At 32.4% G+C, this 14,100-nt stretch overlaps 1 protein-coding gene across 1 annotated transcript in view; it reads left to right on the top strand.

Moving 5' to 3' along the window:
• LOC113375588 (cilia- and flagella-associated protein 57-like) overlaps nt 1-14,100 on the top strand; it is a 60,652-nt gene that overhangs the window by 30,841 nt on the left and 15,711 nt on the right. Inside the window, 6 exon segments of the mRNA XM_026615521.1 lie at nt 296-558; nt 3,750-4,024; nt 4,118-4,200; nt 4,650-4,849; nt 5,114-5,391; nt 12,318-12,569. Coding sequence (XP_026471306.1) covers nt 296-558; nt 3,750-4,024; nt 4,118-4,200; nt 4,650-4,849; nt 5,114-5,391; nt 12,318-12,569 — 1,351 coding nt within the window.

Below are 14,100 nucleotides of genomic sequence, written 5' to 3'. Positions count from 1 at the left end.
TATATGTGAAAATCGAGTTTTGTGTTGTATATTCAAACTTGGAAACTCAATCGCTTGAAGAAATGAGTTAGTATGTGATGATGCTGTAGTATATGATATCATCATGATGGCCTGAAATTTTTATTCATCATTTTATTCACTAATATAGTAATAGCACTGTTATAAGTCAATGGCTCATATTTTTTGTCACATTGTTCTGCAATTACTCGCAAAAAATTCTTCTACAAATTCTCATAAAAATTCTATCAATTATATTTATGATTATAATTCCGTTAATCACGGCGTTTTATTTTAGGCGATTAATAGCTATTTCTGAAAAAGGAGATCGTCCAGGTATAACGATATTTGACACAGTAACACTGAAGAAAAAACGAAGTCTAGTGTTACCGCCAGAAGCTCCCAATAAGGACATCGTCAACATGGTATTCTCTTTCGATTCCAAGTACTTGACTGTGCTTTGCGATGAACCAGATTTCATGATATATACGTTCACCCTGGACAAAGGAAAGGCTGAGAGCTCTTATCGCTGTGGCAACTCCACAGGAGCTGGAGGATATAGTTAGTATTTTACCTATACTCTTTACTTGAACTAGTTTTGACACTTTTCATCTTCCACAAGAAGCGATTGAATGTTTCTATGATTTTTATGATCAAATTTTTATTCATCATAGTTATTCAACTACTAGAAAGTGCAAATAAGTTTAGTATGATTGGCTGAGAATTCTGTATATTTAACATTTAACATATTAAAAAATGTATTAACTTGTTGAATACACTTGCTGCTATCTAAAAATTACATTACAAAATAATAAATAAAGTATGAAAAAATAATTTAGTGAAAGCATGATTTCCGAATGAAATACGAAATAGCTTTGAATCAAGTAATGACTCATAAGTAATCTCAAATGTCCAATATGGATACATAGTTTAATCTTCATACAACGAATCGTATGGATGATGTGAATGATTGATTGATTCTGCGCTCTCTAAATCATCACTTTGAGTTCAAACGAATGGGTTTCCCTTTGAATTAGAGATAAGCGCTAAATATGATATATAAGTCTCCTGTGTAACACTAATAAATCAGCAGATTTTGCTTATACATATATAAATAATTAGTTTCATTTAATTGATTTTCAAGTTTTAAATTTTGTGTTTGTATGCATTTTATCCATGCCCCATTTTGATAATGAATAATGATACTAAAAATAATAGAGCATGAATATTTATAAACAAAACATTTCACCAACTCTTACTACTCCATAAATCTTGCTTTGATAGTTGTTTCTAATATTTTTAAATACAATAATTACAACTGAGATAAAAACAACTTCTGTTTAAAATGCATATTTTATGGGCACATTTTATTACAAAGATCGCACTGAATACAACTTTTGTATAGAGATCTTTGTCAGAAGAATTAATCATCAGAGTTGGAATAACTATTAATTTAATGTATCTCTTGTTTTTTTACATCATACCACATTTTTTTCTACTACCTTCTCATTGTTTACACCACGCCAGTATAAAGGTATATATAAAGGTACAATCAAATAACATTTTTAAAATTTATATTTAGGTATCGTAAACCAAACGTAGGTGTTTAAAAACATAAAGACCAACAAGGAAAAAAATACTTTCATTAAAAATTTTATAATTCGGCTATTTATCTCCTGATTGCGATGTCGCCCGATTTATGGCTATAATCGCTACTTTAATATTGTATCATTAAAAAAATCTACACTTTACTCGTTTTTGAGGCAATCATGATACGGTGGTGGACCATTTTAACCGCGTACATTTAAGGTCCGCGCTCTACCCCATATATAAATATAATGCGAATTATATATTATCTATACATACTAAAATCTATGTTTTTTAGTTGAACATAAGACTTATATGTCGTATGTGCATACTAGTACAGCAGCTTCAATCATAAATTACCAATTGCACATCTTTGAAGTTTATTATTAGTACCGAAGGCATAAACAGTGTTCTTATTAAAAATAAAGCAAATACAATAAATTTCTAAATACAAAACTAATAGTTTTATTAATATGCTCGTTTGAATTAAGTTGATATATAAAATATTCATAACAAAACCAATTAATAAAATGCAACGAATCAAATAAACCGAGTTACATTCGGTAGGCTCTAAGCCTTTTTTTCAAGACCCCAAAAAATAACACAGCAATTTATCATGCTTTCAAATATTTTAGGCAGAATTGTGTACATATGTAGTATTTGATTTAACTATGTAAATGGTCCTTAAGGGGGTTGTTCGGTTTTTATTTTTTCTTTTTTCGATTTTGAGATTTTTTGATATTATGAAAGCTAAAAACCTTAGAATTATTTTTAAAAAAAATCATCTCAATGTCTATTTTTTGACGAAGTTACAGATATATATATATATATATATATATATATATATACGAGGTCTGTTCAAAAAGTACCCGGAATTTTCGTTTTTTCAAAAAAATATTTATTTATTCGTCTACATTAATGTGGTCCCCTTCAAAGTAGTCCCCCCCCAGATATAATACACTTATGCCAGCGTTTTTTCCAATTTTCGAAGCACCCTTGATATTCACTTTTTGATATGTTCTTGAGCACTCTCAGCGATTTTCTTCAATCGAGGAAAACCGCCGTCCTTTCATGGGTCTCTTCAACTTTGGGAATAGGAAAAAGTCACACGGAGCCATATCTGGTGAATTTTTGCACTTTGCAACACTTTATTTCATTTTTTACGCAAAATTTAATACAAATTCTTTGACTTTTCAATTCTTCCATTGTAAAAATCGCCGAGCTCAGAAAAACACGTCGAACCTTAGCGACTACCACAGACAAAGTAAACAGTGAATATAGCTGAAAATTTCATCATACTTTAGGGGCATGTATACCAACACAAAAAAAAAAAATTTTGACAATCAGACACTCCAGACCCGCGAAATTTAATTATTAGTAATTCCGGGTACTTTTTGAACACACCTCGTATATCTCTATGTATGATCCTCTGAAACCGTTTTTTTCATCGGTCCGCGAGCTATTGTATGCCAGCTGCTCTCTTTTTCATTATAATACCTCATGCACATGACCTTTTTAATGTGTCAGCATCTTTGAACACCATGGTGTATTTTGTACATTAAATTAAATGATGTATTTAGTACATTATATTAAAAACTTTAAATACGTTTTTCATAAATTGACTTTTTTCAATGCGGTGCCACAAATTAAAAAAAACTACAAGTCGGATCGACTTGCATTTTTTTTTATTTGTTCACCACTGCAATACCTAGTCCCCCTACCTCAAACAACTTCATAACATTACGCAAAAAAATTTTGCGAAGCTTCTCGTCCCAGAAAAGGCCCTTTTTAACACTTTTTTTTAAATAGCTGTCATTTTTTTCCTTCTTGCTTTTTTTCTTTCATTTTGGTAGGGGTACTGGATTCAAACTTTTTCTTCAACATAGTTTCTTTTTTTTTTGTTTCAGGCGATGCGCAACGGATTTATCTGTGGCACCGCAAAAGAGATCGATTTTGCAATGCCCACTTTGGCGCCCCCTGGTTAAAAAATGACGACAAAAAAAACATAAAAAATTTCTTAATATTCTATGATTTCGTCATTTTTGTTTGAAAAAAATCGCATGTCTCTATGATAAATACATTAATTAATTCCATTACTTTGGTTTACTTATTTCTATCGATATAAATTTATTGATTAAACCCCTTAACAATTTTACCCCAACCAGCACAGGTGACGGCGAGCACAAACGACGTGTGTGTTCTGGCAGTTGCCGGTCCCAATTCGTTCCGTTTGCTCAGTTATGCGGAAGGAGCTTGGCGTCAGTGGGGATGGGCGAAGGCGGAACCGTTCGTGGTCACTGTGTGCCAATGGGTAACCCCTGATCTCGTAATGTTCGGCACGGAAACAGGAGGACTGTTCTTTGTTGAGAACGGCGAATTAAAACAAGTGTGGAAATACGAAGAATTGCTGATTCTAGATCTTAAATCAAAGTCAGAGTGAGTGGTTCAGACAAATATTAGATCAGCATTCAAACCTAGCAAAGATTTGTGCAAAATAGTAATTTTCTAAAATTATATAATAATTTAATTTAAGTCCAATAACAAAGATTCTAATTCCGTCCAAATTTATAATGAATGGAAATTTATGAGCAAACGACTTATTAAAACTATTGGACAGTGAGAATACAATTATGCATCTGATTTCCGAAAATTGAACTGAAGTTATTATTATTTCACTATTTTTTTATTCATTTTTTACAAGAATTTAGTTAATAGTTTTAAATATTTTAATGAAGTTCGTATTAAGCATAGTTTCTATTTAATCTATTTTCCAATTCATTTAGTTATTTATTTATTTATTTATTCATGAGCGAGCCGTAATCAGTAATAATAAATAATATATCATGCTGTTGTCAGTCAATAGTTCTTATTAGATTGTAAAATTTCCGATCATGAAATATATTACATTAAAAGCATTGTTAAGATTCCTGCTCATTCACAGTATTTTTTATATAAATATGACAAGAATTACATAATATGTTATTAGATTGTCATATAACATCAACCAAGAATTTCAATCTGATTCGTGAATGACAATTTAATAAAAACTACATAACTTTTAACAGTCACATGGAACCCATTTCATATCTTCAAGGCTCGGCCGATGATGTTCCTGATCGCGCAAATATGATGATTCGGACACTGATTACGTTTCCGCGTGGATTCGCTTTTTCAGTTGAAAACGTCGCTCATGTTTTTGAAAAAGACACGAATTATAAATTTCGGAAGAAAAACGTCATCACTGTAGAAGATGAAGATGCAATAGGTATGAAAAGATTATATACAAATACTGTTAATTTCATCTTCACTGATTTTGTAATATTAGTTTTGAATAGATTTTTTGAGCTTCAATGATCAATTTTTCATAAAAGTATAAAGTAATGAATTAAACACTATTGTATACTATAGCTTACAGTTGTATATATACAAAAATTTTGTATATATATATACTATAATTTTATTGTATAATTCTATTTAATTAATTTTGACAAGGAAATAAAGTTTTATAACAAATCTAATGATTCTACAGCCAGTCGCATAAAAACAATGACCGTAAATTACACCCAGGACGCATTGCTAGTGACCACGTCTCGAACGCAACTGTATTCATCAAAAATCTGGGGCCCCGATGTTCCTCAAGTCCACGAAAACGTGTTTTCAATTCTGGGACAACCTATACATCAAGGAGCCATTATATCGCTCGCAGTATGTGCTTGGAAACCGATATTTTTGACCTCAGGAGAAGATAAGACCATTCGTGTCTGGAACTACGACACGGGAGAAGTCGAAATGATAAAACGATACGCGGTAGGGGAATAATATAGAAAAAAAGTATAAATGGAATTTGATATAGTACGTGATTTTTATGTGGATCTTATTTCAAAGAAAATTCAAATGCAGTATTTTAAAACTTAAAATTGAGTTTATTCATCATGAAATTCGGTTTCTTATTTTTCCTATGCAAATCGATCGATTTTGCATTATATTATATCATTACCTTTACTTAGTAATTAGGCAATTATAATTTCTGGAGCAATATACAAAGGACGTTACAGATTGCAAAAAACTATACAATTTCTGAAGCTATGTCCATTACTTTCTAGAAAAGATGCCTTGCAAGAGCCAATTCAAAACAATCTAAGCCGATTGTCGATATAGATTGATTTATAAAATTCAACGAACATCTTAGCGAAGTAAACCTAAAACTATTAATTTGATAATTTTATAAAGAGAACTTTACAATTAAAACACCCTATAAGACTCCACAAAAAATATAGTTGCTTGCGACATGTAACTGATTAAGTCCATAATTGTATTTAATTTACATCGGTATAATAAAATCTCATAATTATATACAAAATTCTTAATTATACGAAAAATATCATTAATATGTTATAGCGAGATTATAAAATATGGTATTTCTTAAAATGTAAAATTAAAAATAATGAAAAAATAAAGCCAAAACTCCAAAAGTTACGATCTAAATCGTAAATGTGTAAACTAAATTATTAAATTAGTGGATAAATTCAAGTAATGTTTTGGATTTTTCAAACGGCATAAAAGTAGATTTGTATAAAGAATGTGAAATATTTTATAACACTTGATATGAATTTACATAATAAAACAAATAGAGTATAGTAAAAAAATAAGAACCTAAAAATATCTTGATAAAGGCATATTTCTCTAAGTTTAACAATCCTGATTAAAAGCGCCAACTTCTGATGGAACTTGTCAACACACTTTTTTTTTTATATATATTTTTATTGGCCTCTGGTAAACATTTAGCCACATACATAATGTACAATATACAGGTAACATATATAGTATATTGGTCACTTACAACTTAATTTTACTATTATTAACAAACCTAATTATGTTAGGATAACAGTTCAGATTTTGCAATAATGATGTCAAATTAAAGGGTTTAATCAGTGTTTTTATAGAGTGTAGTTCCTCTAACAATTTAGCCCTGCTTGCCTCAAATATACTACATTCTAGTATGATGTGTTCAGATGTTCCGCTTGATGCTCCACAAGGACATGATTCTGACTCTATTATTCCCAGCCTCTTCATGTGTGCAGGAAAGTTGCCATGATTAAGCCTTAGTCTTGTTATTGTTACGATGGTACCTCTGTTTTCATCTGCATATTTTCGGAACCACGGTTTCATCTTCAATTTGGGGTTGACTGCCTTGTAGTATCGTCCCTTTGTTTCCGACGATCTGTTCCATTGCTCTTGCCATTTGTCCAGTATTTTTTTCTTTGAATTATTTATATAGTCTTTCCTAGTGGCTAGGTTGATCCTAGTTCCGTATTCTGTTGCCCATTTTGCTATCAAGTCCGCTTCATCGTTTCCACTAGAACCGGAGTGCGATCTAGTCCATAATAATTTGACTGTATACCCGTTCTCCAATAGCTGTATAAGTCTATTCCATACTTCATATACTAATGTTTCGCTTAGTCGATTAGTAAGGAATAGATTTTTCAGTTTATCTATGCAGCTTTTGCTATCGGTAACGATGGCCACTTTAGTGATTTTGTGGCTTTCTATATATTCAATTGCTTTTTTTATAGCTATTAGCTCGGCTGACCAAATTGAAACGAAGTCTGGTAGTTTATATCCTATTTTGATATTATCGTTTTCATAAAATAAAGCGCAGCCAGTTTTGTTATTAATTTTTGATCCGTCTGTAAATATAACTTTATAATCCTCTATGTTGATTGTATTCGTATTGAATATTTTTTCTATCGTATAACTGTTGTCTAATGTGAAAAAGTTATAATACGGGTGTTTATTGTATTTATTTGTGTCTCCTCTTGTTTCAATTACTTTTATATAGCTATATACCAAGCTTGGTTTTGGACGATTTCTCCAATAGTCACTTGTTAATGTATCTATGGCTACATTCTTGATATTTTCGATTGTTCTATTATTTTGTACTTGGTATTTTTTAAGTACAAATTTATCACTTAAATATTGGAATCTTGAATGTAAAGGCATTTCTCCACATTCCACCAACAAGGCGTTTGTAGGTGTGGAGATCATTGCCCCTATGCACAGTCTCAAACATTTATATTGAATTTTTTCTAGCTTCCTGCAGTGAGAAGAGTTACCGAAAGCTAGACTTCCATACTCCCATGATGGTCTAATTATTGTTTTATACAAATTCAGGGCTGTGGTAGGGTGAGCTCCCCACCATGTCCTATTTACCATACGTAAAATGTTGATTTTTGGCTCAATTTTTGTGATTACTTGATTTATATGTGTTTTGAAAGATAGTTTTTTGTCAAATGTGACGCCCAAAAATTTATTATTTTCTTGTATTTTGATTGTATGGTATTTAGTCGTTAGTGCTGATCTTTCTTCTAGCTTCCTGCGTCTTGTAAAGATTCCGATTGAGCTTTTTTCGTCCGACAATTCAAGTCCTTTCTTTGCGAGCCATTCGTGGAAGAGATCTATGTTACGGCTCATCACCTCATAGGCTTCCTGGAGGCTTGATTTTTCTATATAGATTACGACGTCATCTGCAAATTGTAATATTTTGGTACCTGTTTCCCATATTTTTTCTATGTCTCTTACATAAATTGAGTATAAGATGGGGCTAAGAATTTCTCCCTGTGGTAGGCCTTTGTAGATTTTTCTCGGCCCTATCAGTTTCCCATTTATTCGGAAAAATATCTTTCTTTCTCGGATGTTGGTCGTAATTGAGTTTATGAATTTTCCTGGTAGTCCAGTGTTAGCCAAAGAATCTTCCAGCACCTCTGGTAGGACGTTATCGTACGCACCTTTAATATCGCTAAATAGCGCAACGACATAGTTGTTTTTTGCCATTGATAGATATAGATCTGATATAAAGATCGTTAGGTTGTCATATGTTCCCATGCCCTTTCTAAATCCACATTGGGATTTGGGAAGTATGTCATACTTTTCTACCCACCATTCTAATCTTCTCTTGATCATTCTATCTTTGACTTTTGCAATGCAGGAAGCCAAAGATATGGGTCTATACGATGAAACTAAATTTGGGTGTTTATTCATTTTTCTGATAAGTATTATTACTTGTTGCCCCCAATCTTCTATTGCTTCTGGATTCAGCCTCACTTTATTAATTATATCTACCAGTATACTTTTAGCTTGTGGTGTCAAATTTGCAATCATTGAATATGATATGCCGTCTTTTCCAGGAGCTGTGTTGTTGCTCCTCTTGATAGCTATTTCCAGTTCCCACAATGAGAATGGTTCCATCAGATTGTTTGTTTCTCTTTCCAGGACAGTTTTATTTCCATTGCCTAAGTCATTTTTGGCACCCGGTGGTGATAGATAGTCGATGATTTCCTCACTAATTTCTTCAGGGATATTACTATATGTGTCGGTCCCGTTCGTGTGTTTCTTGAGACGTCTAATCATTCCAAATACTTCTTTGACTGAAGTATTTGGATTCATTTTATTGACGTATTCCTTCCAACTGTCTTTTTTCTTCTTTCTGAAAATGTTTTTGATTTTCTTGTTTATATTCTCACACGTTAAATAGTTTTTATAGTTGGATTCCTGTAGTAGGATAAGCTTTTTCACCCTCTCTCCGTTTCTTTATTAGCTGATTGCATTCGTCATCCCACCACACTGGTTTAATGAACTTAGTATTTATCAATTTTTTCCTTTTTGGAATGCTTTTTTCTGCCGCTGAGTTAATTATCCGTATAAAATCTGTGTACGCTTTTACGGGGTCACTTACACAAAATCCATTTAGTTCATCTTTTAGATGTATTTGATACTTTTCCCAGTCTGCTTTATTGAGGTTCCATCCAAGATCGTTATTTTGGGGTTGTGGAACTTCTTTTTGTTTCAGAGTTAGAATTATGGGGTAATGATCTGAGCCCAGAGACTCATCGATTACACTCCAATCTATTTTGTGCGCTATGTCTTGAGAGCAAAATGATATATCAACTGCTGTAAAATTGTTTTTAGATCTCAAAGTTGGATTTCCATCATTGAGTATAAATAAGTCATTGGACTCTACGGATTCTAGTAAATTATTTCCCATTCTGCTATTCCATTTACCTCCCCATGCATAATGGTGGGCGTTAAAATCACCGCACAAAATAAATGGGCTTTGGAACTGTGACAATATATGATTCCATTGACTTACTGAGATATTGCTGTTTGGTGCAACATAAATGGATATAATGGTCAATTTGGTGTTACAGAACATAAGTGTTATTCTTTTGATTTGGCACTTGCTTACATCTATTGTGCCTATATTAATGTTCTCTGTATTGAGTACCGTGATATCATCCTTGACTATTATAGCCGTACCTCCATATCCATCATTTCTATCGTTGCGGAAGATCTTGTAACCTCTGAAAGTGCAGTTGTTACCACCTTTTAACCATGTTTCTGAGAAGGCCGCTATTTGAATCTTTTTCTCGTATAGAAAATGTTCAATGCAGCCTTTGTTGGCAAACACTGATCTACAATTGTATTGCAATATTTTCAATTCCTGTGTCATTCTTGTCATTTCGGATTTGTTAGGTTTATCTGATCTCTTTCCATCCGATTAATTATGGCCATTAGCACTTGATTATTTTTTTGGTTGGTAGGGTTAAAAACATCCTTTAGTCTTTTGATTATGTGGTTCAGAGATATTTGCTCTGATGTGCTTGGATTTGGTTGTATTCCTCTTTTCTGTATATTCGTCGTTCTAACATCCTTCTCTTTCGTTTTATCTCTGTTGTCCTCTTTTGTCATTTTCGTATTTACGTTTTCATTTTTTTTAAATGGTATTTTATTTATATTAGGTGACGCTTTTCGTGCATCGTTTTCTGTTTTATTGTTATTATTAGAGTTTTTAATGCTGTTGTCTATGGCTGGTGTCTCAACGCTAGTATTGTGTAGTCTCCGTTTCTTGGGCTGATTCACTTCCGTATTTTCTGGTTCTTTATCTCTTGTGCGTTGTTGGTGATCTTGAATATCGGGAAAAACTTTTTTGTTTTGTAAGTCTAGTCTAGTTGTAATTATATTTGCGTAGGGGCGGTTCTCCAAAATCCTTTTTGCTTCATTATAACTTGCATTATTAAATTCCATTATTTCCTTTAATTTAATTTGTTTTTTGTAGACTTCGCAATTTTTGTTAATTGCCTGATGTCCATTGCCACATAATGCACATTTGGGCTCTTCCTCCCTGTTATCGCACTCCTTGTAGTTGTGGTTACCCGAACAATGTCCGCACCTGACACTGCTTCGGCACTGTGTGGTCGCGTGACCATAGCGTAAACAGTTATAACATTGGATTATTTTGTTGTATTGACTCACCCGACACTTCACCGCATGTATTGTTACTTTCTCAGGTAACCTTTGGCCTCTGAAAGTTAGAACGCATACGGGCGTTTTTACATAATCGTTGTTTTGTTTTTTAAGAATTCGTTTGACTTCTAATATTTCCACTTCAGATTTTATATGTTTCAAAATATGTTCTTCTGATAGCTCGGTGTCTACGTCGTATATTACTCCCTTTTTTATTACAGTAGATAGTGGTATATATGCCCTTGCGCCGATCTCTGAGAATATATGGTCCGCTACCAACTTGTTTGTGAATTTGTAGTCATAACATTCAATTTTGATTTTGTTAATTCCGATAGCTTTAATTTCCTTTATATATTTGTCCATCTCTGGGTGCTTGTTAAATATCTTTCTTCCTAATGCCATGTGGTGTAGTTTGCCTATGTTTTTGTTCATCGATTCCACATAAATTAAAAATGGTCCTATGTCTTTTTCTGTGTATGACACTGTTTTAAATACTTTAGTATTTCTCGATTGATTATTTTTTTCATATGTATTCTCATTAATCTTATCGTTGGTTTTTAAATTTTCATTAATATTAATTACCTCATTATTATTAATAGTTTCTTGGGAAGGTTTGTCCCCTGTGAGATTTTCACTAGCACTGTTTTTCCCTCGAGTCGTTTCTAGATTTGTTATTGTTTTCATTTCGTTGTTTGATACAACGTCACTTTCTTGCACTGAATTGATTGTACCTTTAGGTGTAACATCATTATTTAATTTATTTAAATTAGCGTTTGATTCAGTTTCCATATCTTCTCCATAACATATACGCAATGCGTTTCCTATGCACGGACCTAATTGTATTTGCTCACGGTCATCGTCGGGACCCTCTCCGTAGGGTCCGCTATCCATGATGTCACTATTTCAACTACCTGTTACGGATTACTCACTATTCAACACTGAGGTCTTTATCGTTCGAACGCTCGTTGCTGACGTGTCAACACACTTTATTACATTTTTTTTAAAGAAAGGCCCTTCAAAGTCGACTTTTCAAAATTTTAAATTCATAATTTAATAAAAAGTCTTAATTCGTGAGTACTTGGTTCAGATGTGTCTTTATTATATTTATTGACTGTGATGCTAGAAATGTTAATCACGGTTACAGTTCCCAAGTTTAAATGAACAAAAATAATGAAAATAAACTTCCTCTTCGAAAAGTTAATAACCACAATAATGCAAAAATGGTCACAGTTTGACCAAAACTCTGGGTTGCACTTGAAAGATAATTTTCCAACTACGTGAAATCATTTTTTACTATCAATAAATGTATACATAAGTCAAAATGGCATTAGCGACAGGAGATACAAGTACTAAAAGATCCGCCATTAGGATAAACATTTTATTCTTAAATAACTTATTCTCGTCGCATATATTATAAATGCATTTCTATCCAGGTTGACGTGTACGGCGTCGCCCTGCATCCGACCAGTTTGTTTGCCCTGATCGGATGTTCGGACAAACTGCGCTACTGTTCGGTTCTCATTGATGACATGCGAGTCTTACGAGAATTTTCGGTTCGGAATTGCAGAGAGGTGGCTTTCAGTAATTGCGGACACATGTTTTGCTGCGCCAATGGTAATGTGCTCCAAATTTATTCAACTGTTTCCTTCGAATTGGTATATACGTTGAAAGGGCACAATGGCAAGGTAATTCAAATTCAAAACAAAATCATTTCGATTATTTAAAATAATTACTATTATATTTAATAATGAAAAAAAATTAAATAATGTAAATTGTATTATGCATACATATGTATTGTATGTACAAAAAAGTCACGAACTTATAAATATGTTAAAACAATTTAATTTAATTTTCAAATATGCAATGAAATTATTTAATCGTCAGATCGTCGGTTTCTAATACGTACATAATCGAAAAAAAATCATGATTGCTTTTGTTTCTATATATATATATATATATATATATATACATATATATATATATTAATTTTTTCCGTTAGCTTAAACAACTATCGTGGTGCATTCGAGATACAGTGCTCGTCTCGGTGGGAACAGAAGGAGCCACTTATTTTTGGGACACACGAACCGGCAATAGATGCGGCGAAGTGGTCGTGAAAGGTGTCCCAGTCAACGGTGTGGGGATCATAGCGTGAGTAAGCTATTTTCTTAATATTCAATCACTCTCCATTTAATTTTCATTAAACGAATTAAGTGCTACCTTCTCCTAAGCTAAATGTCTTGAAACTAGGGTCAGCCACGTATGGAACACGGAAATTTCACTAATCATTTTCTAATCAAATTTGCTGATTTCTAGTAAGCAGTCTAAGTACCCAGTACCCAGACTGGATAGCATGCTGATATTAGTTGTAATCCCGTCACAAATATTTTTAAACCATTTGTAAACTTTAATAGTTCTTCCTTGTCAATGGCGTGAACGGCTAATAGTGTAGGTGCGACAAACATATCAGTTTATAAAAGATAACGAAGTTAAGAACAAAATTTTACAAACGTTTTTAAACAAAATTAGTAAGCGATATCATATAGTTGTCAGGTTGCTGCCACGACATAATTACTATAAATTACCACCGTAAAGTGTAAGTTCACGACGAATATACTACCGCTTAACAATGACAAGCATACTACTTTTTTCCAGTCTGTAAAAAAACAGGGCTAAATTAAAAATTTCAATTTGACAAAATCGGTCAAATTTGTATTTTTCATTTATAAAGCATCATCAGCTTCCTCTTTAGCGAAACTAACACTTGATCATTTTTTTGATATATGGAAAATAATTTTTGATCATTCATTTTATTTGTCATTATTTTGTAAAGAACCTCTGCATTCGCTTTCAATATAAAAAAATCTGGTAACTAAGAACGCCTTAGGCAAATATAAAATCTTTATCATTCTTTTCACATGACACCTAATTTATATTATAAATCTTTTTTAAGTTAAATATTGAATATTAATATAAATAAAATAAATAAAAACTGCTAAAAACTAGTAACTTTTTTTATTATTTAACAGCAATCAGAAATTTTTAGATGTTCTATAAAGTATTTTGAACGATCCTTAATTCTAGCGTAACGATGCTTATTAGAAAGCAAACAATCGATTGTTCTAAGTGAGGTATATAGGCCGATTCTGCCCTAAAATAGATCAAAATTACCTTCCAGTTTTCAATTACTACTGAATACCATCAAAATGTATTTGCTTA

Source organism: Ctenocephalides felis, unplaced genomic scaffold (assembly GCF_003426905.1).
Source record: "Ctenocephalides felis isolate EL2017-DRISC unplaced genomic scaffold, ASM342690v1 CF-g0.4_SCAFFOLD_01886, whole genome shotgun sequence".
NCBI classification, from domain to species: Eukaryota; Metazoa; Arthropoda; class Insecta; order Siphonaptera; family Pulicidae; genus Ctenocephalides; species Ctenocephalides felis.
The sequence above is the reverse complement of the archived record's forward strand: the minus strand, read 5'-3'. Positions and strand labels throughout refer to the sequence as shown.